At 36.6% G+C, this 20,918-nt stretch overlaps 1 protein-coding gene across 1 annotated transcript; it reads left to right on the plus strand.

The window, feature by feature from the left end:
- The first annotated feature begins 4,627 nt into the window (after positions 1-4,627).
- LOC587240 (tribbles homolog 2) lies at positions 4,628-18,676 on the plus strand. Its single transcript, XM_786982.5, has 3 exons — positions 4,628-6,246; positions 12,867-13,159; positions 15,238-18,676. Exons 1-3 carry the CDS (start codon positions 5,989-5,991, stop codon positions 15,698-15,700), a joined length of 1,014 nt encoding a protein of 337 aa, XP_792075.2. The 5' UTR covers positions 4,628-5,988; the 3' UTR covers positions 15,701-18,676.
- Positions 18,677-20,918: the final 2,242 nt, after the last annotated feature.

Consider the following 20,918-nt stretch of genomic DNA (forward strand, 5'->3'; position numbering starts at 1 on the left):
TCAAATTTTCCATGGGGGGACGATCCCCCCTATAAAAAATCGTCCCCCCGGGATCGCCGCCCCTGAATGTATAGGACTAAAATATATCACAATCACATAAGACGAAGATATTACCGCACTACACAGTTATTTAATCCCCAGGGCCCGTATTCAATAAATTTCTTAGACTTAAGAAAAATGTCTTAGAAGTTTATTGAATACGGGCCCAGAACTAGAACAAGCATTGCTTTTTTACCTTCAGAATTAGACTGGAAAAAAAAGGGTTTCATATTTCTAAACATATTGAAGTTATGAGCTTTTCTTTTATTAAAACACGATCTATCCCAAAACCCTCTCCTTTTCTTTCCTTTTCTCTAACTCCTTGGACTTATCGTCCCTCCCCTCTTTCCTTCCCCCTCCCCCACTTCTACTTGTGTGGATAGGGAATGCATTCTGGGACAGGTTTCTTTACAATGTCGAAATGACTTAAGTCGTTGACTTCGTTCCACCTCTACCTCGCTCTCCCTTAAACTGCCCAGTTTACCCATTTCTCAGATGTAGGGAAAATTCAATTCTCATCAATGCCAAATTCTTTTCCTCAAATTCAGCTTCTTTGAAACTGCGTTCAATTTCATTCATGGTTATAGATGAAATCCGTTCTCTTCCCATGAAAATCAAATAATTAACCAGAATTAAAAATTTGATTTACCAATTGCTCCTTTCCTTGATCAGTTAATGATATCCCCCAAAATAACTCCTCCTAACTTAGATTAGGTATGGATAGATTCCTTCATAATTATGTCGCAAATACAATCATGTAGTTAATTATGACATTTTCTTTCATTTGAAATTGCGCCATCTATAGTTTGGTGAAGTGATAATTCGACTGCGAGTTGTGAGTGGTTAGTCTCTAATTGGAACTGGTCTTTTTTAAATATTTTAAAAAATGTCTTCTCGTCTTCTTATCCTAAATTATCTTGTCCTCTCGTTAGCAAGTTTAGGCTTCCGTTCGCCAGTGCTTAAAGGGGATACTGACCGATGGATGCATGTTACTAGTAGCTTAAATTAAAGCATAAAAATGAAAGAAACCGAAAGTATTGAGAGTTTGAGGAAAATATTACTATGAAAGTTATGAACTTAAAAAGTTGACATCGATCGAACACACATTTTCACATGTCCTGTCTGTTCTGAAGGCCCTTAAACAAACAAAAAAGTGTTACGTATTTACATTCTACGTTATGTTCACTGAAAACGATTAAGGCCAGTGATGGTTCTGGGGGAAGGGGGCCAAGAGCCGTTAGAGCCCCTCTCTAAATTGCTCTAAAATATCAATTTAAGAACGGGCCATGTAAAATGAAAACACGAACCGTTGAGCCCCAGAACATACCGAATATTCTTCCGGAACTGTGCCTGAGCATCTTTTGGGGCACTTACCTTTTTAGAAAACAGAAGTATGAACCTTTTATACAGAATTCAAGCTGGTTGCCAACTTTGTCTGATCGGTTGTCTAATTTCCCCAAAACCTTTACTTATACTTCTCTTATTTGTCTGTTTTATTGAAAAGTCAACTTATTAGGACGTCACCACTCTATCAATACTCCGATCTTGAATCTTAAAGAGAAGGTTGAGTTCTGGAAAGAGTTGAAAAATAATTTGTGAGCGTTATCATTCTTATTATGCAAGTGTGGAAGAACATCAGATAAGACATGTTCCCTGAAAAGCATGGCTCTTCAAATGCCTTCATATTCTAAATATGTCATATAATATCGTAAAACTCGGGGGTAGGATTTTTACGCCACGTGTTCGTGTAGTCCCATATACATATTTCTGCGTACAGTGTTTGGAACTTTACCAAGACTTGGCCAAATTTCTTATCATTTTGATGATTCCAGAACCTTGCAATACACACAAATTCGTATATGCTAGATGATCAACCTTTTCTGGTCGATTCCACACCGTTTCTTTCACAATGCAATCGCATAACCAGAACTCAACTTCATCTTTAAATCCATTACCAATCAACATACCATGTATACAGTGTCCAACGGTCCAACCAGTTATACTGCCAAATCCTTCGATTTTAAACACTATTGTCCATAAAGTTATAATAATTCATTCTTTAATTTCTCTTTTCATGAAACGATTGTAACAATATGGTTTAATCTTGAACGATAACGTATATTATCTTCTCAGAACTTCATTGATCAATCTCTGTGACTATTTAAATTGATCAGTTAAGTTCTGAGAAAATATGAACTTCTTAAAATCAAAAATGAAAAATATTCTCACAATTACTTCATAAAAAGAGGGTGAAACAAAATTATTTCAACTCTATGGGCAACCAGGCGCGTACACAGGGGGGGGGGGGGGTGGGGTTAAACCCCCCTTGGTATTTTTATGTGTGTAAACCCCCCTAAAATCCCCCTTTGGTTTTTTTTTTGGTTTTTTTTGGTCAAATTTTCAAATTTCGAGACCCCCCCCCAAAAAAAGTGTCCTCTTACCCCCCCCCCCCCCGCTTATTCAGCGGTCGGCTGAGTCGTTGCGATTTTTTTTGGGACCAAAAAAAAAGAAAGAAAAGTGACCTCTTACCCCCCCCCCCCCCCCCCCCCCCCCCCGCTTATTCAGCGGCTGGCTGAGTCGTTGCGAAATTTTCGGCCCGATTTATAACTGTTAACCCCCCCCCCCCCCCCCCTTGAAAAAATCCTGCGTACGCGCCTGTGGGCAACAATGTAGTTACGTAAGATAGTGTGCTGATTTACAAAAAGAGGGAAATATAGGGCCAATGGGCCATACAGGGAAATGGTGTAGGATTCCTGCCCCTGAGAGAAAAAACATGGGTGGGGGCGGGGGCACCTTTTGTAGGCCTACTAATGAAAGAACACTTCTGCCATCGTATAAATGCGACGGACATGTCGAGAGAAATAAACATTAACTAAAAATAAACCAGAAAAGACCAAAACAAAAATAAACCCCAAAACTTAAAAAACAAATAAAGTAAAGCACAACTAAAAAAAAAATTATTTCCAAAAACAATAACAACAACAACAAACCAGAGAAACAAACGAAACGAAATACAGGTTTAACCCTAATAAGACCGGGGGGCATTATCCCCCCCCCCCTACGATTTTTCCAAAAGGTCGGGAACGCATATGGATGGCGCCCCGCCACTCGCTGACTTTTTTCTTCCGAGTCTTGCGCATCTTTTAAAAGATTTTTTTTGAAAATCGGACCTACGGTTACAAGGTCACGTGACCTTTTGTCTTTGCATGTCAGCCCGAAAATCGCTCATTTTCGTGATTTGTGTACAAAACATAATTATGGAAAAGTCATTTTTCCTAAAAACAGATCAAACATGGGTTATTGGGTCTTGTTTAAAGTTTAGGTGGTTGTTTTGGGAGTCAAATTAGTTGTAATGTAGTAAGAAATGAAATAAAACAACAAAAACAATGAAATACATAAGTTAAAAAACAATGAAAATGAAAACAAGGGATAACATAAGGAATATGCTGGCTCTTCCAAATTTTGTTGTCGTATTATTATTCAGAATGGTCTAATGAATTATGTAGAGAAAACGAATGTTTAAATATGAATAATATATGATTTATAGGTAAAAATGTAGTTTTTATGACTTTATTTGCATAAATTACCATAAATATGCAAATGAGTGAATTTTCAAAAAATTGAAATTATCATATTATTCTATACACTTCACTTGACATGCGTGCAAATTTTCGCGGCGATCGGCCGCTTCGCGGCCGAGATCTTAAGGGGGGGGGGGCATAATGCCCCCCCCCCCGGCCGTACTAAGACCTCAAACAGCCCGGCCTTTTTAGGGTTAATTTTGCAGTAGGTCACATGTACCTCATTTACCTATTTTGTTAATCATGAGTTTTGATTTGTTTAGAAAATTGCTGTATTACTAGGTTTTATATTTCTAAATCTTCGGATTGTATTATGGTACATTATATTATTAACTTTATGCATTATATGTCATGTTATCACAAAAAGAAAAAGGAGTGTTTCTGCTGGATATAATTTTCCTTCTGTTTTGCTACAAACACTGCATCATGTAAATTGATGTATATGATATATATGTTTCCAAACAGAATATAGATTTGTTACATTGCATTGTAAATTGATTTATATGTTTATAAACAGAATATTGATGTACATCAATGAAGTCTAATAAATACAATGCCTTTTCAAATGTCAGCAATATTTTCCACGAGAAAACATCAGTTTGAAGACGTGCACGAGTACAATATTATGGTAGGTAGAAGACTAAAACAGGATTAGGAATTGAGGGAATTGGGTAATCAGGATTTTTACGAATCACGATACTTCGTGTCAATATAAAACCACACTATAGTAGCCTGAATAGTTTTGCTTTGTTGGTCTTATTTCATTGGCTTATTATCGGAAAAATGCATGCGTCATGATTCTGCTTTCTTTATAAGGCTTGGTGTTTTCCAAATATGGTGTGTCGGATGACAGCTCACCTATATGCCCTATTCATGAGGCATTGCGTCATAGTGTATTTCGCAATCTCGACTTTTCTACATCACAAACAAATGACGACGTTGTATTTCGATTGTAGAGTCTACACCAAAAATGATATCGATGACATTTAAAATTCATTTCTACCATTCTTGGGTCCCTGAATTTATAATCCAAGATACTTATAAGGTCTCTTGATAGCTTCTAATAAAATGAATGTATAAATTCAATAATTTTAAATCAAATACGAAAGAAATTATGGTAAACATTACTATCAGTGACTCCAGTGATCGGAGGACCGACTTTGGTGTGCCTGCGGCCAGCTAACCATACTTGCTCTCCCGCGCTCGGTCACGTACACGTATATGTACGGCGGAATCTCGTACGGCGCGCTAGCTGGCTCTCGTCGTCGCGTATATTTGCATTCAAGATGGCACCGCTTACTGCACGTAAACTTCTTCTTTAACTCTAGGCTCTCTTTTGAGCAGAGAAGTCGCTGAGCAGGGCATCAGCGTCTCTAGGTAACATCTTATGTGCGTGACTGAAATCACCCTGGAATTACTTTTGTATTCTCATATCGATCTGTGCTCAATTTCATCTAAAAAATAGATTTTTGTGTTCCAATATCTAACCGGACTCCGACTTCAAACAGAGCCATCGTTGTGCAATCCAGTGCGAGTGACAACGTTACGACGCAACGTATGCAATTACAACGCCTTTCTCATTGACTGGTAATTGCGTCACCTACGTATCATTCGAAGGAAAATTCAGTATTTTATCACAAGTACGTTGTGAAATATATAGACACAGATTCCTCGATGTTTCATATTGAATATTTTTTAAGAGCCGACGTTCTTTTCTAGCTGGACTAGATTCATATTCATATTTTATTTGTGGAGTCGAAATGGCCGGATCAAATTAGATTCACAATCCACACCAAAGCTGGCCTTCTGTGTGTATTTGTCAAATGTTTTGCAGTGCAGCTGAAAAAGAAATTTGACAACAATTTGCCTTCTTGGACAGTTAAATTGACAAATTGTATAACTTAATGTTTAACCATAAATGTTTGCATCTCAGGATTGTTGAAAACAAATATCAGTATTAATACTCTTCGTATTATTATCGTCGAGAATTTTTATTTTTTATGAATGAACTTGACTCTTGACTATCGACTGCGTGTGGCAAGTCGCGCGGTTACAACAAAGGACGCAACTCTTTTATTTTAATACGCTTCTGAAAATCTGTTTGAGCTGCTGAGAGGCGCACCTCATTCTCTTCTAAGAGGTTGCTTGTTATATTTTGCTACCTGTTGGATTTTAATATCATAAACATCTGAAATATTTTCGTCATTTCAAACTAAAACATAAGTAATTTAGAGCTATTGATTTTGTTATCAGCTGTTGTATGTTGAACAAAATCTGCTCTCTTTTTGTCCGTTTCACTTTGATGATTTGCTGAACTTGAATTGGGATCAGAGAGGAATCAGAAATAGAATTTTAGAATTCTAACTTGATGAACCATATAACTTCTGCCCCTATTCCGATCCACCATGGTCGGGGTAAAGTTCAAATATTTCAGGACGTTTCATCCAATTTGACTAGTGGTGGGCAATTGAGCCCTCAGCCACAACTTTCCCCCAGTCCACCAAGTTTTGTGTCCCATGAGGAACATGTAATCTCAAGAATTGGAAATTATGTTCTTCTGGAGGAAGTAGATCCTAAAGTATTCAAATGTGTTGATACTTTTAACAACCAAGAATGCATCTGTAAGGTAAGCTTGAATGTGAATTTCTTCTTTGATTTACCTTTGTATTTAATTATAAATGAAAAGTAACTGTTAAAGCCTTGGAGTTGGAAGTCCAACCTGATAATGATATTAACTTGGTTTTAATAAAACCAGAAAAGAGAGAAAAAAGTTAGTAAAAAAACATCTGATTAAAAATAGGAAAGCTATGACTTTTTGAAATTGTCATCAGTGAAACACAAATTGGCAACACTTTGATGTATCTTGCAAGTTGCAAACCCCTCTCCAATTTTTACTCTACAGTAATTGTACAGAGATATGCTTCATACATACACTGTAGGTTGTGCAGTAGTCAGTATAAAAACATATTTGCAAGAAGTATATTTTGGGTTATTAAATGTATGATTACTATTTTTCTGAAGGGATAATATCAATTTGTGAATTTAGTACAGGGCAAATGGTAGAGCTTCCGAGCTTGCAAGGAATGTCACATAATTTGTGTTTGATTGAACATACATGTACATGTATACCTGTACCTTCCAAAATTCATAACTATCTTATTTTTAATCAGATTTTGCTCAAACTATCACTGACCTTACTGACCTGCTTCTCTCATTTTTCTGCTTCTTAGCAACACCAAATATCAGGGTGGACTTCCCCTTTAATTTTCATACTAATATTTTGTTGTCATTAACAACTAACTTCTGTTGGTTTATTTTTTTCAAAATCATTTAAATGTCCAGGAAAACTCATTCTCAGACAGTGAATTGAACAATGTTTCATGCAAGATTGGTGGGGATTTTACACAGATGTAAACGTGTAGTAGTCTCGTAGATCTACTGACGTATATCTACTGACATGTTAAATGAAATGATGGAATATAATGTAACTTGATAGTTGATATGTCCAGGTGGATTTGTTTAGTATTAATTTACTGAAATCCAAAGGGAAATGTGACAGCATAGTTGTTTTGGGGCACAACCCCCAACCCCCCCCCCCCCAAAAAAAAAAAAAAAAATCATATGAATTAATATTTAATCAGGATTTACTGTTTATTAAGTGGAAAAATGCAAAGTCACCTCTAGCACATAATACTTTTTTTTTGTAATTACTTTTTATGGACTTTAGTTTACTTTCAAGAGGTTAATGGGAAATCCTACCTTAACAGACAACTACTCTACACAAAGAAAGCAGAACAATCAGAAAAGCAGACTAGTGAAAGATTGAAATAAATTGGACAAAAAATAAGAAAGTTCTGATTTTGTTAAAGGTTGATCACTCACTGATAGGTACATGTATGGGCACTTCAAATTGGCTGAATGAGTAATGTCATTATGACTACCAGTTTCCCATTTTTTTTTCAACACACATGACATACAGATGTAAAAAACTGTATGACAAAGTTATTACAATCTCAAATTTTCAAAATACATGATTTGGGTGAGTCCTTTCTTTTTACAGGACAACAAGCTATCCATAATATATTTTGAGCAGTGCCTCAAAGGAGAAGTCACTTACAAAACTTACAAGTAGGAGAAAAACATAAATTAATTATATATTTGTACACAACAAATGGGAGGTTCACATGGATTTACAGTGTAGTGATCCCATATTTTAAGTATTTGAAACTCCCTTATTATTGGCCTGGCTGATTTATTTGAAACTTGCCATTCTATTTCTCTTATTTTGCTGCTTCCAACCATACCAATGAAGTTATTATTACTATTGACCACACTATCGCGTGCAATCGTAATTCCTATGTAAATAGTATGACACATGTTGCGCAATTACATCCTCTCCATTGCACAATAACCAGTTTAATCACATCATGAGCAGTAAGATTAAAGTTCATATGAGATTTTTCCTGATTTTCTATGTGTAGACTCTATGTACAATGTACATGAAAATCATGTAGTATTATAATTGTTTGTCATTCAAGAGGTTAGTGTTAGTATAAATTGGAGCAAGCTGTCTTCAATCGATCATGTGTTAAAGATAATGTAGGCATGGTTAAACTTCCAAGGGTTATTGATTTGCCCCAATTGTCCCCACCCCCTAAAAAAATCTGTAAGAATGACAACCTTACTTTTGAAATATTAAAAGAGGTACAGGACATCTAATGGGTGGGGTCATGACAAAGTCAGAGAGTCAAGGCACAAAGAAATTCTCTGAAACTAGCCCATGTATTAAATGTACAGTATTGCACAAAGACCCAGAAATGACCATGTGACGTAGCACAAGTCCTAGGCCTTGACACAAAGGACTTCCTTTCTGGAAGCCATTCTGTGAACGTGGTTCATTCACAAAAACCCTGAAACCGGACAGGGAGGGGGGTACAAAACCTGTAGTAGCAGTCTAGGTTCTAAGTCTTTTGTCCCCTAGCCCATTGACCCAGTCACTGAGATCAAAGTTGTTGTACCGGTATCTTACAGCCTTACAGGCGTGGGTGGACAGAGCCATGCTTGAGTGCACTCCAGGTTGAGTATGCATAGTAATTGGTGTTGTCATTACACCAGGTTATTGCATCATCTTTATTATGAATTTACACAAGACACGTGATGCCTGATGGATCATCATTTAATTTGCCATTTCATTCAAAACTCCACAGCTTTAAAAAAAATCTACATTTACAATTTAACTGTAAACAAAAGTTTTGTTTAATTCCCATTTGTGTATAGATGGCAAATGGAGTCTATTCTGTAAACATAGTGATTAAAGTGAGATCATTACAGGGCAGTTGTGTAATGTAGACATTTTGTAGATCTGTTGACTGAGTTGGATTAATTAATGCATCAATTGCCTCATGGTATAGAAATGGGTTCAAACTTCAAAAATCAAAGTCAAAATGTCAAAGAAGAACAGCTTCGCATCATTATCACTGTCATTTGACCTGGGCCACTATTGCATACTGTACAGTTGTAAAACTCACCACTGATGGGAACTTTGCCATCAATATTTATTTCCAAGGTAAATTTACCATTAATGCTAGGTTTTTTAATGCAACGGGCCCAGGTCAGTCAGACCTCTATTTAACAAGAACACCATATGTAGTATTAGAATGAGCAGGCAGCAGATTTCTAATCATTTTGCAACACTTGTAACTTTTAAAGTTTTTAAAGGTTCATGAATCATAAATCTTGGGGAAAATGTACCAGGAAACAAATTTCTAATAAACAAAGCGATTCATAAATAGGGATTAACATCAGAAACTTACGACAGAGTTGACAGCATGCCTACATTTTCATCAGATATTTTATTTTCAGTGTTATGTCACTGTCATGATAACCATGATTTAAAATGAAAATGGGTTGAATCACTAGAATGCAATTAGATAGAATGATTGCATGATGCAATATTGCAGAGTCACTGCATTGCATAAAAGTTGGTAGGAAACCAGTAGATCTGAGTGCAGTCGTGCATTCAATTCAAGAAATCAACAAAAACCCATCTACAATTAAAGAGTCAACCAGAAAGAGAACAAAATGAATGTAAAATGGTTATAAAAAAAAGACAAATGCCAATCACCGACAGCAATAGCTACAAGCTGAGAGATGTTTCCAGAACTTGCTTGCTTGTTAGGAGCCTTGTCTGTTCCAGACATCAGTGATCAAGGCTTTCCATAGATCTACTTCTATGTCCGGTTCTTTGTAACGTGACGTTACACATACTTCTGCTACTGGTCAACTCAATGAACTTATGTATTTGATGCAGTGTCTCTCTCTGCTTCTCTATCCCTCAATTTTTCCTTTCCTGTCGGTATCCTGTTTCTCTTCTCATAATATTCCCAACAAAATGAAGTTGTCTTTTCCTAAAGATCTAATGACACTCGTTTGATATCCTGTAAGTCCAACGTACATGTACTGTACTGTATATGTATCCTAAGCATTCTTAAAGGTACATGTAATACGAAGTTTTGGTATGGGGTCATGAATTTGGTTCAAACGAGTATATTGGAAGCATATGCGATCCTACAATATTCAGTGATCGTTGGCGCGGTTGAAATCGAGTCTAAAGTTATGAAATTGTAAATAATAAACTCTTTATGTTGAATAGCTCCCTCACACGGTCAAGATATTAATTAAGCTATAAAACAATGTTTCTTTACTAAAATCGACCGATTAGATTCAAGATTTTAGCTATTCCTGTTTGGAAATTATCCATCACAACTACATGTACATATTCTGAGATTTTCATGGTCGCAGCTACATTTGTACATGTACCATTGTACGGCCGTAGGCGCTATTTGAAATTTATCATCAAAATTTACCAGGAGCACCTGTAAATTTTTATATTCAATTTTTCTTGAAAGCATAAGTGTTTAAGGAGCTAAATTTTCTAGTGCTTATAATGCATCCACAGGGGCATCCAAATATATATCAAAATTGTAAAGAATCTCTAATCTCTATCCACCTAATTTTCAAATTTCCGAAAACTTTTTATTACATTTAAGAAGTCCCACTTTTCTGCTGCTTGAATTGTGCCGTCCAAGGATTTAAATGTTCAGCTCTCACACTAAGGCTGTGCACAACAGTGTAATGAGGTACCCGAGTACACTCCCAGGCTTACAAGCGAATACTCGAGTATTCGGACGCCATGTTTTTTTATAATTTTTTTTGAATTTTTTTGAATTTTTTTGAATTTTTTGATTTTTTTAATTTTTTTCAATTTTTTTAAAATTTTAATTTTTTTTTGTTTTTTTGCCACCATCATACCACTGGGGCAGTATCCCACGTCGCCGAAAACGCATGTAATTTTACTTCGAGTTGCAGTTGAAGGCGCCGATTTAATAATAATAATAACAGTAAACAATGCTGATTTAAAAACCAAAGATGGCAGAATAATCCATTTTCCTCCAAGTCCAAACAGAAATCCAGACATTTGGTCCCAGTTTCTGAGTGGTGAGTTTGACAGTGCTTGAGTTGGGAAACATTTTTACCGACGGCACCATGCCAGCGGCCGTCGCTCACCCAGGCACAGGTAAGCGTCGGCCTGGACAGATTTTTTTTTTTTTTTTTTTTTGCGGCCGAATATTCGGGTACTAGAAATCGTACCCGAGTAGTTGTCAACCGTGCGGGTACTCGAGCATTCGACTACACGTCACAGCCCTATCTCACACCAGTACCCAGAGTTTAATGGTCATTTTTTAGGTTTTAATTTGTTAGCACATTTCTCTTTTTGGTATTAAAGTAAATGATTCCTTTGCAAGTGCAATTTGTTTCTTTACTTCTGCATCACTCCTTCCATCTGAGGTAATCAAACCTCTAAAGTAGCAGAATGCTACTTGTTTTACCTTTTCTACATCATCCATGCATGTGATGCGAGTATTACATCTGGGTGCATTTTCCTTCTTCGAAACTAACATACATGTACGTTCTGTCCAAAACTACCGTTATGACTATGAGTATAAAATGAAACTGCTTACTGTTTACATGGTACCGGTATGTGGGTGGGATGTATCATAGATACCAGTGAATATTAGTGTGTGTCCATCAAGGTGTAGTCACTCCCACTCAGTCTGCTTACATGTATGAGACTTGCACACAGTGAGTCACTGTCCTGGAATTACTTGCACTGCATGAGTACTCCTTCTGTTACTCATTGTAGAAATTGTAGACCTAGTCACAATTGTTAACTGATTATACAACGTAGCTATTAATCTAAAAAAAAAAAAAATTAATCATTTTTTAAATCATTGCCAGTTTTGATCTTTGTCACTTACTACACTGTTACATGAAACTGAATTTGTTGAAAGACAAGGCAGAGGTGCTAGTTTGGTTTTGTGGTTGGTTCTTGTGCATGATACAGTATGTGATATTAATTTTTTTTAAAGGCTTTCCTCATTCTACAGTATGTCAGTTTGTTTGATCTTTTGTGGATAATGTAGTGCAAACATTGCATTCAATCTTTGACTGCAGCATTGTACATGTACATGTAGTTCTGTGCCCATATTTTTTTCTCTTGCATAAATGTACATGTAAATGTACTGTGTATGACTGTATGTAACATACCGTAATTAACGGTGTATAAACCGCACCTTTTTGCCGCCGAAAAAAATTCAAAGTCGGGGGGTGCAGTTTATACACGGTACAATTGCAATTTTTTTTTTTTTAAGTATCGATTTATGCCCCTCCACCTGGCGCTATGCCTGGCAATGTCTCCCAGCTCAGTAATCGGTGTGTTGACTCACCACTAGGACACTAGAACAACACTCAAATTTGTCATCTTGGTTTGAAAGTAATCTTTCTGATAGATCTCAATATGTAGTTTATAATGATAATCCCTACACACGGTGTACCACAAGGTTCTATCCTAGGTCCTCTACTGTTTTTTAATTTACATTAATGATCTTACACACTCAGCTGCACCTCGCAGTTAAATGAAAAGGCCTTCCCGCATGATTTTTTTAACACGGACCTGGCGAAAAGAGGGGTGCGGTTTATACACGAGGGCGGTTTATACAACGTTAATTACGGTAGTTCTTCTGCAATAAAAATTAAAGGCTAGTGGTGTACAAGTATGAAGTATGATATCTTCTTTATATGCTGCATACTGTACGTAATGTACATGCAACAAAGACCATAATATCAGCCTTACATGTACAGTATGTGGATGAATAATTTGATTTTTCATTTCATTTGTCTATTCAGGTAGTGGATGTACATCAATACAGGGAGGCGTTTGCCCCGACCTTTCACCTGGGCTATCATTCTCGTATCAACCATGTGGAAGAGGTATTGCAGGGCCACACCCAGGCCTATGTCATCTTCCCCACCACCCATGGGGACATGCACTCCTACGTCAGAAGGAAGCGCAAGCTACGGGAGCGAGAGGCTGCTGCCCTCTTTCACCAGATGGTGCAGGCCGTGGCACACTGCCACACCCATGGGGTCGTTCTGCGGGACTTGAAGCTGCGCAAGTTCGTCTTCAAGAAGGAAGAAAGGTACGTGTCTCAACGGATTAGGATAAATACAAGAACTCAATGAATCTGTTATGATTTCTTCCATTTGTTCATGCCTTCTTGCATGTAATGTTGCTGGTTAAAGTACAGTACAAGTAACCCTCAAATCAATCAAATGCAGATCCTAAAGATGGGATTTTGATCTCTTGACTATACATGTGTAATTTGTTTTTAATCCTAAATTTTTGATAGAGAAATCCAAGTGAATCAATGAAAAGGAAAATAACAATTTTTCGGTCTATTGAAGCTGTGTGCAAATTGTCAAATTTACCTCAGCACAGAAGTATTTGAGGTCATATTTTGAAGTTGTATCTTATACTTCTGTACAAGATTTTTTCATTTCCTAGCATACAATTTGGCCATACTGTTTAAACCAGGCCTTCTCAACTGGCGGCGCTTGCCCTCAGTCAGAGAGGCGCGCGGCTGTTCCAAAAAATTAATAAAAAATAAATAAATAATAAAAATTAAAAATTAAAGAAAGAAAAAATTTAAAAATTATATTTAAAAAAAAAAAAAAAAAAAACTCAGCTGTAACAGCGATAAGTTGAGCCCAAAATGTAAGCTAGCCATTTTGTTTGATTGATTTTCACTTCATTTTGACATTTTCCTTGTTTATTGCACCAAAATAACTACATATAAATTAACTTCCAGTGTAGATTTTTGCCAGGAATTGTACCAATTATTTCACATCAATATGAAATTATGATTGATGTTTTATGGAACAAAAAGGTGTTAAAATTGCCATATCTGGGCCTTAAAAAAGCCCTAAAATCCACTAGCTTCCGGGGGCTTTGCCTCCTGGACCCCAGCCGGTATCGGCTCGGTCGCTACGCTCCCTCGCAACACAGTCATCAAACATACTGGTTGGCACTTCAACCTCAATAAATGTTTGTTTTGGCGCTTCTAATAAACTAGTTGAGAAGCCTGGTTTAAACAATATGATCTTACATGTATAGGTATGTACATATGTTTATCTTCTATACATGTATGTTAAAAGAAGAATTCTCAATTTAATATTTGTACATGTACTGCTCCTGGACACATGAAGGCATCACATACATGTACACCACTAGTCTAATGATCAGGATAGACCACAAAAAAGGGAGATACATTTAGTATACAGATATTGACTGCTTTGAGGGGCAAGGGTTAAACTAAAGCCCAAAGTGATCTGTACATAAACAGGCTCAAGATTACAGAAGAGCTATACATGTATAGGTTTCCTTGTGAACCCCAAATTTTCAGCAGTCAATATTCATTCTATATGTGAATCTTTTTCCCAGGGTCTTGGTACATGTATCTCCTTTAGGTGGGTTACATGGTCTGAACATACCACCCTGTGTATCACATCCTCTCTTCCTCTCTCCCGAAACCTTCATGTATGCTTGGGTAAAAACCGAGAGTTCATCCCAGGGTAGTCTGTCATCTGTGTTACTAAACAGGGAATGTAGGTTATCAAAATCACATGACTAATAACCTGTCATGTGACCAACGAGCCAAGACAGACTAGCAAAATATAAAGAGCCAGATAGAAGTGGTTTAGGCTCCATATAATACAGAGAGATCTGCATTCATGCAGTATTATGTACATGTATGTTCACTATTGTACATTACCATGATTATACTGTTGTACAAGTTTGTACAATCTATTTTTTTAACCTTAAACGTACAAAGGTCATGCCGGTACATTTACATAATGTAGATTAAAAGCTCTCGATGAAAGGAAAAGGCTAAGTGGTTTGAAAGTTAAAATGACTGGGTATAAGGAAATAATGACACTTACTTCCCAGATAACAGAAGAATGTGAAGATATCTACAAACTGTACATGTTTCTGCAATATATTTATAGAGTAGGTCATAGTAATATCAGTGGTTTTGATTAAAATGATTTAACACTGCTTTTTTGTACCTTTTTTCCTTGTTAAAAAAGTTTAAAAAAGTGTTTCATAAATGTAGATGTGGGCACAATTATTAGACCAGATATGACTATTGTGTTTCTGAATTATTATGTCAGATGGAAATTATGTTTACCAGTATCCCATTTTGTTTCTTTTACACAGAACTGACGTTGTACTTGATGGCATTGAAGAAGGCCATATCTTGGCTACGCCAGAGGATGATAACTTGAATGACAAACACGGTTGTCCAGCCTATGTTAGTCCAGAGATACTCCTAACCAGTGGTAGCTATTCTGGTAAAGCTGCTGACATGTGGAGCCTGGGTGTCATCCTCTACACCATGTTGGTGGGGCGTTACCCCTTCCACGATTCAGATCCTGCCGCTCTCTTTACTAAAATCCGTCTGGGACAGTATAACGTACCTGAATCCCTCTCCACCCAGGCTAAATCAATGATCTACAGCCTGATGAGAGTGGACCCTAGTGAGAGGCTAACGGCTGAGGAAGTACTTGAGCACCCTTGGTTTCGTAGCGCCAATCTGCCACATAAGTCGTCAAGGAAAGCAGAACCTAAAATGGTTGATCAGCTTGTTCCTGACTATTTCACTACAGATGATGCTGTATAGCATTTGCACTTTATTTTCATTATGTGCATTTAATTGTTCAATGGTAGGATATGATTTTTTGGGATACTCAATGTCGTATCTCACGACAAGTATTAACGGTGCTGAACGTGAGCTTAGATTTTTTTTTAAAATTCCAGATATTTGTATTTTTCCATGTGAATTGTATTCCTTTGAAGTCAGTGAGTTGATGTTTATGCTGATTTACATTCTAGTAATCGTCTTCTTTTTCTTAATTTATAGAATTAATCGTGGACAGAGGTATTATGTTAGGGAGTGGCAAAAGCCAGTGGCAATATAGTATTCTACTTTGGGTTTATATTGTCTATTGCAGTGTTAGGGATTGAACTCATTCCTTCGTTAATTTTATCTAGAGATGAACCACCTGTGAAAGTTGATTATTTAAATGGTTGATAGCTCTTTGTTGTTACCTTATCCTGTAGTTTCTAGTATTAGGTATCAATTTGGGTAGACTATGTCCATTGCCTCATTATTAGATCCATGAATTGATCAGTTTATTGAAAATATAGTTACATATTTCTCAGACTTTGCATAAGTGGTAACTTCAAGATCAGATAGCATAGCAGTATGAATGGTTGAAGTGTATCTAATGTTATCGACCAAATACGCCAAGTTTTCCTTCTTGCTGTGTGCGCATTTGACTGTGCCAGGAACCGTCATCTTAAGGAGATCAATGCGACTCGAGAGTTGCATTTAACTTCTAGCGATGATTACGTCAGTCCATACAGACTCCAGAAACAGTGTGATTTTGCAGCAGCTAAATTTTGTTGCCTATATGGGACAGACTAAATGGTTCTTTTTAAGCGAACAGCATTCATTAATTGCCAAATTTGTGCAGAAATCAATCAATTAGTATTTCAACAAGAAAGTCTATTTGTTGAAAGACTGGCATTTTGTGCATGAGAGGGAGATTGTCTTACGAATCCAATCAGCCAATTTGTAGTGGGAGTGTGGATATGTGCAGGCTTTTATCCTAAAGATGTGAGTGAATGATTATAGTTTGCAAAAGTGGCTTCAGGCAGGTTCTGAATAAAAGTACTCGTTGTTAATCGATGTGATATTGATTAGTGGAGAAGTGTTGTACATGTGAGATACGATGTGGATGAATGAATAATATGCTATTGTCTGAAATACATGTACATTTCTAAAATGCATGAACCATCATTTCTGTTTATCCACATAAATTTGTGATTAATCCACTGCATCAGACGAATATGTGTACGTAGTACAGATGTACCTCGTGTGGATTATATTGAAATAAGAACAAGGAGAAAGATTTTAGATCATTTAAAGAGTTGACACAAATGCTTTATGGATTCTACATTTAACATTTTAAATGTTTTAAAATTCACCCCCTAACGAAATGGATGGTGACAATTACTTTTGTTTGAGATGTGTTACTAAAGAGTGCAATTAATTTAATGATCCTTGTAGTATCGTTACCGTATTGACTTCCCACACTTTTGTAATTGGACATAAATCCAGGGGGGGGGGGTGATATTCTGCCCATTTGACTTCAATCATAAGAAGATTCTAAAGCTTTTCAATCAGGTTTATTTTTGGAGTAAATTTTTGTATTGATGTGAAGATACTGTACCTGCAAAAACTCTTGTTTTTCTTGTTTCTCGGATTCTCGGAATGCCCTAAATCACATTGTGTAGAGTTATACAATTGCCCATGTGGATACTCAGTATAGGCATGTAGTAAAGATAGGATTCCAATTAAACATTGGTGCAGGACAATTGTGAACATACCTACATGTATAATTATATTTAATCCCATATATAGAATCCTATTACTAATCCGCTTTTTGTGGATATGCTTCTTTGTTGTTGCCTGTACATGTTATTGAATTGTATCACTGCCACAACAGATGCTGTATATTCTCAAATAGTATATGATTTTTTTTTTTATTTACTTGTATGATTGTATGTTCAAAGTTTTATAATTGTTATACTTTTGTTTTCATTTGTTTGTTACTTTGTTTTGTCCCATTTCCAGTTTCTTATACTTCAGAACAGAGAGAGTTTGGTCATTGTGTTGTTAAGTTTCATTAGTGGATCTTTAGCTTCAAAGAAAAAACATGTACACATTTATGCAGAATTATAGTTTATTTACTGCTTGGATGTTACACTTTGTATTGTCTACATGTAGATGACCTTTAATACTCAATAACCTCCACATCCCCTAAAGACACTGACTCAATTTGTGATTCCTGTGAAGTTGTGTAGAGGTACAGTATGGGAATCTCCATTGAAATTACACTGCACCCACCATCTGTAGCACAATTCAAGCCACTTCCTGGCAATTCTTATTTTCCCATCTGTATTGTATCCGAGTTAGTTTAATTAGGAAAAAACAAGTCAAAAGCTTATAGCTATATGTGTTTACATGTATGTAGGTCACATTATGGTTTGGTTCTTTCCAGAAAAAAAGGGACGATAGCATGTGTAAATTTATTTACCTGATTTTACATTTGTTTCATGTAACACTCATCAACTATATACATACATGTAGTATGGTATGATGTGCTCTTTGCATTTTAAGTAGGTAATCATCGTTATGACAGTGGTGCGATGAGAATGCATAGTCATTTCAAGGACTCAAGTCCAGTAACCTAATACAATACCAAGAAATATGTCATTTCATACCTTATTAATTATATTTTTCATTGAGAAAATGATGAAACATTTTCTTTTGAAAGAACATATTTCACCAAAGTTTTTACTAATGATGTACTGGTACTGCACATTTATCCAATCTTAAACAAAGCTTTAATTTATATTGGTCTGATGTTTACAATGAAATACTGTTTAGATGTGTACAGTCTATACTTCTTGCGTGCATGGCTATTCTGTGCCTGTTTGGAGAATACCTTTATTTCATTTCAACCTCCTGTATATCTCAGATATTGATTTGGATTGATATTCAGAAATAAAATTCATATGTGTGATAAAATTTGACTTCAAATTATTTGTTGCTGTCGAGAATACAGATTGTTGGATTTAAACAAATGAATAGAAGTATCGTTAGGGAAGAGATACATTTTTAAGTACAGTAAGTATCCAAATGAAGGAAGAGGCTGGTGTGTGTGTGTGAAGAGAGAGAGAGAGAGAGAGAGATCGGTAGGGAAAGGAAGATTTTTTTTTAACAACCTTCAGATGCATCGGTGAATTCAGCTCAAAGCCTAATGTACCCCAATTTTCTATTTAGAGGGTTGTTGGGTCGGAAAACGAGGGTATATTTTTTCTGTTTAGTTTGTAAAGTAACGAAAGATACATCAACGACCCTTCCCCCCCCCCCCCCCGGCCAAAAAAGGATTTTCCAGAAATACATGTACTCCCGAACAATCCTTTTAGAAATTGTCATTGTTGAAATTCGTAAACATTATCTACTTCAGCTTAAAATTTACAAACGAATTTCGGGAAACAAGGTCCGATATCTATTCGTCGAGAAAGATCTTTTATTATTTTCTTTAAATGTGATTTGAGTCCCGGTGCTCTTGCCGACACAATGACGTTCACAATTAACATTGCCACGTTGCCAAAAGCGAGTTACGAAATATCGGGTGTTACGAAATACATTTAGAGGTTCCTGCTTGCAATAAGTTAAAGGTGAACCGCAATCTAAATTTTTAAATATTTTGGTACAATATTATAACAAATCGTCCTCACGACGTTTATCGTCGACTGCCCTGTCGTTTGATTATTGCTTATTTTTTCTTCCTAAATCGATATGGAAAGGTTGGGGGGGGGGTGTCGTTGTTTTGTTTTGTTGTATGAGCAGGGACATCGCCGGGGGCATCGCTCAAAAGGGGAGGGTGTCATTCAACCTTTTCTTTTTAGTGGGCAAATATCAGAATTTTATGACTGTTCTTTTGACTTCACTATATTGAAACCGAATACATTGTTGAACGAAGCGATAGTAATCTCGAATTGCCTGAGTACATTGAATGATTGCAGATTGATTGTTTGTTGTTTCATAATGTCGCTAATAACTGTACTATACTTTGTTCGCAAAGAGTTCTCATTACATGAATAGCCTCCCGAGTGCCAACAGTCTCCAGCTCGAAACCCAAACTGATCATAACCCAGAAAAGTTTCTGGCTTTCTTGGTACATGTACACTGTTGGTCATAATGGTGGAATAAATATTTTTACCCCAGTTTAGGGAAGGATTTTAAAAAATTATTTATTTCTAATAGATCTAGATAATGGCATACATTCTCAGATTTTATTGTATATCAATTTGCAAATGTTTGTTTTGCGTGACTGCTACATCATATGTGTGCTACTATGCTAATTAGCTAGGGAACCTACGTCCTTACATCATAATTGACAGTAATGAGGATTAATGCCTAAAAAAAGGGCACTAATATAGCTGATCGACACGATTTTTATCCTGGGGCCTCACAGTAACGAGGCCATTGCTTATAGCCCCTGAATCATGACTGTACGCAGTTTTTGCTAGGGTACGCGGCCCCTTCCACAAATCCCCCAAAACGAAGAAAATGCAATAAATTGTCAAAAATTCATTGTATTTTCCCCCGGCCCCCAACAGGAAAAATTCCCCTGTGTGGCCATGCCTTGAACCATAATGCATGGCCCTACAGAGGAATTTTTCCTGTTAGGGGCCGGGGGAAATGCAATGAATTTTTGACAATTTATTGCATTTTCTTCGTTTTGGGGGATTTGTGGAAGGGGCCGCGTACCCTAGCAAACACTGCGTACATTCATGATTCAGGGGCTAAGCAATGGCCTCGTTACTGTGAGGCCCCAGGGTAAAAACCGTGTCGATCAGCTATATATTAGTGCCCTTTTGTGAGTAATTAATCCTCATTACTGTCAATTATGATTTAAGGACGTAGGTTCCCTAACTGATTAGCATAGTAGCATACATATGATTTAGCAGTCACGCAAAACAAACACTCGCAAATTAATATTCAATAAAATCTGAGAATGTATGCCATTATCTAGATCTATTAGAAATATTTAAAAAAAATTAAATCATTCCCTAAACTGTGGTAAAAATAAATATTCCACCATTATGACCAACAGTGTACTTCTTTTTGTGATGATTCTGAGTACAATCTTAGAGGCATGGCATATCAGACTTATTGTACGAAAGTCGGAGCATTTAGTAGCAATATTTGTCTTTGGTACGGGAATCATACTTGTCCAAAGAAAGTCTCCAGGCTAGTT

Source organism: Strongylocentrotus purpuratus, unplaced genomic scaffold, assembly GCF_000002235.5.
Source record: "Strongylocentrotus purpuratus isolate Spur 01 unplaced genomic scaffold, Spur_5.0 spur5_scaffold_7, whole genome shotgun sequence".
Classification (NCBI taxonomy): domain Eukaryota; kingdom Metazoa; phylum Echinodermata; class Echinoidea; order Camarodonta; family Strongylocentrotidae; genus Strongylocentrotus; species Strongylocentrotus purpuratus.

Excerpts from the sequence above, each read along its gene's own strand:
- LOC587240 (XM_786982.5), top strand. The coding sequence starts at position 5,989 with ATGAACCATATAACTTCTGCCCCTATTCCGATCCACCATGGTCGGGGT. Across the intron at positions 6,247-12,866 it reads ACCAAGAATGCATCTGTAAG|GTAGTGGATGTACATCAATA; the intron begins GTAAGCTTGAAT and ends TTGTCTATTCAG. Across the intron at positions 13,160-15,237 it reads GTCTTCAAGAAGGAAGAAAG|AACTGACGTTGTACTTGATG; the intron begins GTACGTGTCTCA and ends TCTTTTACACAG.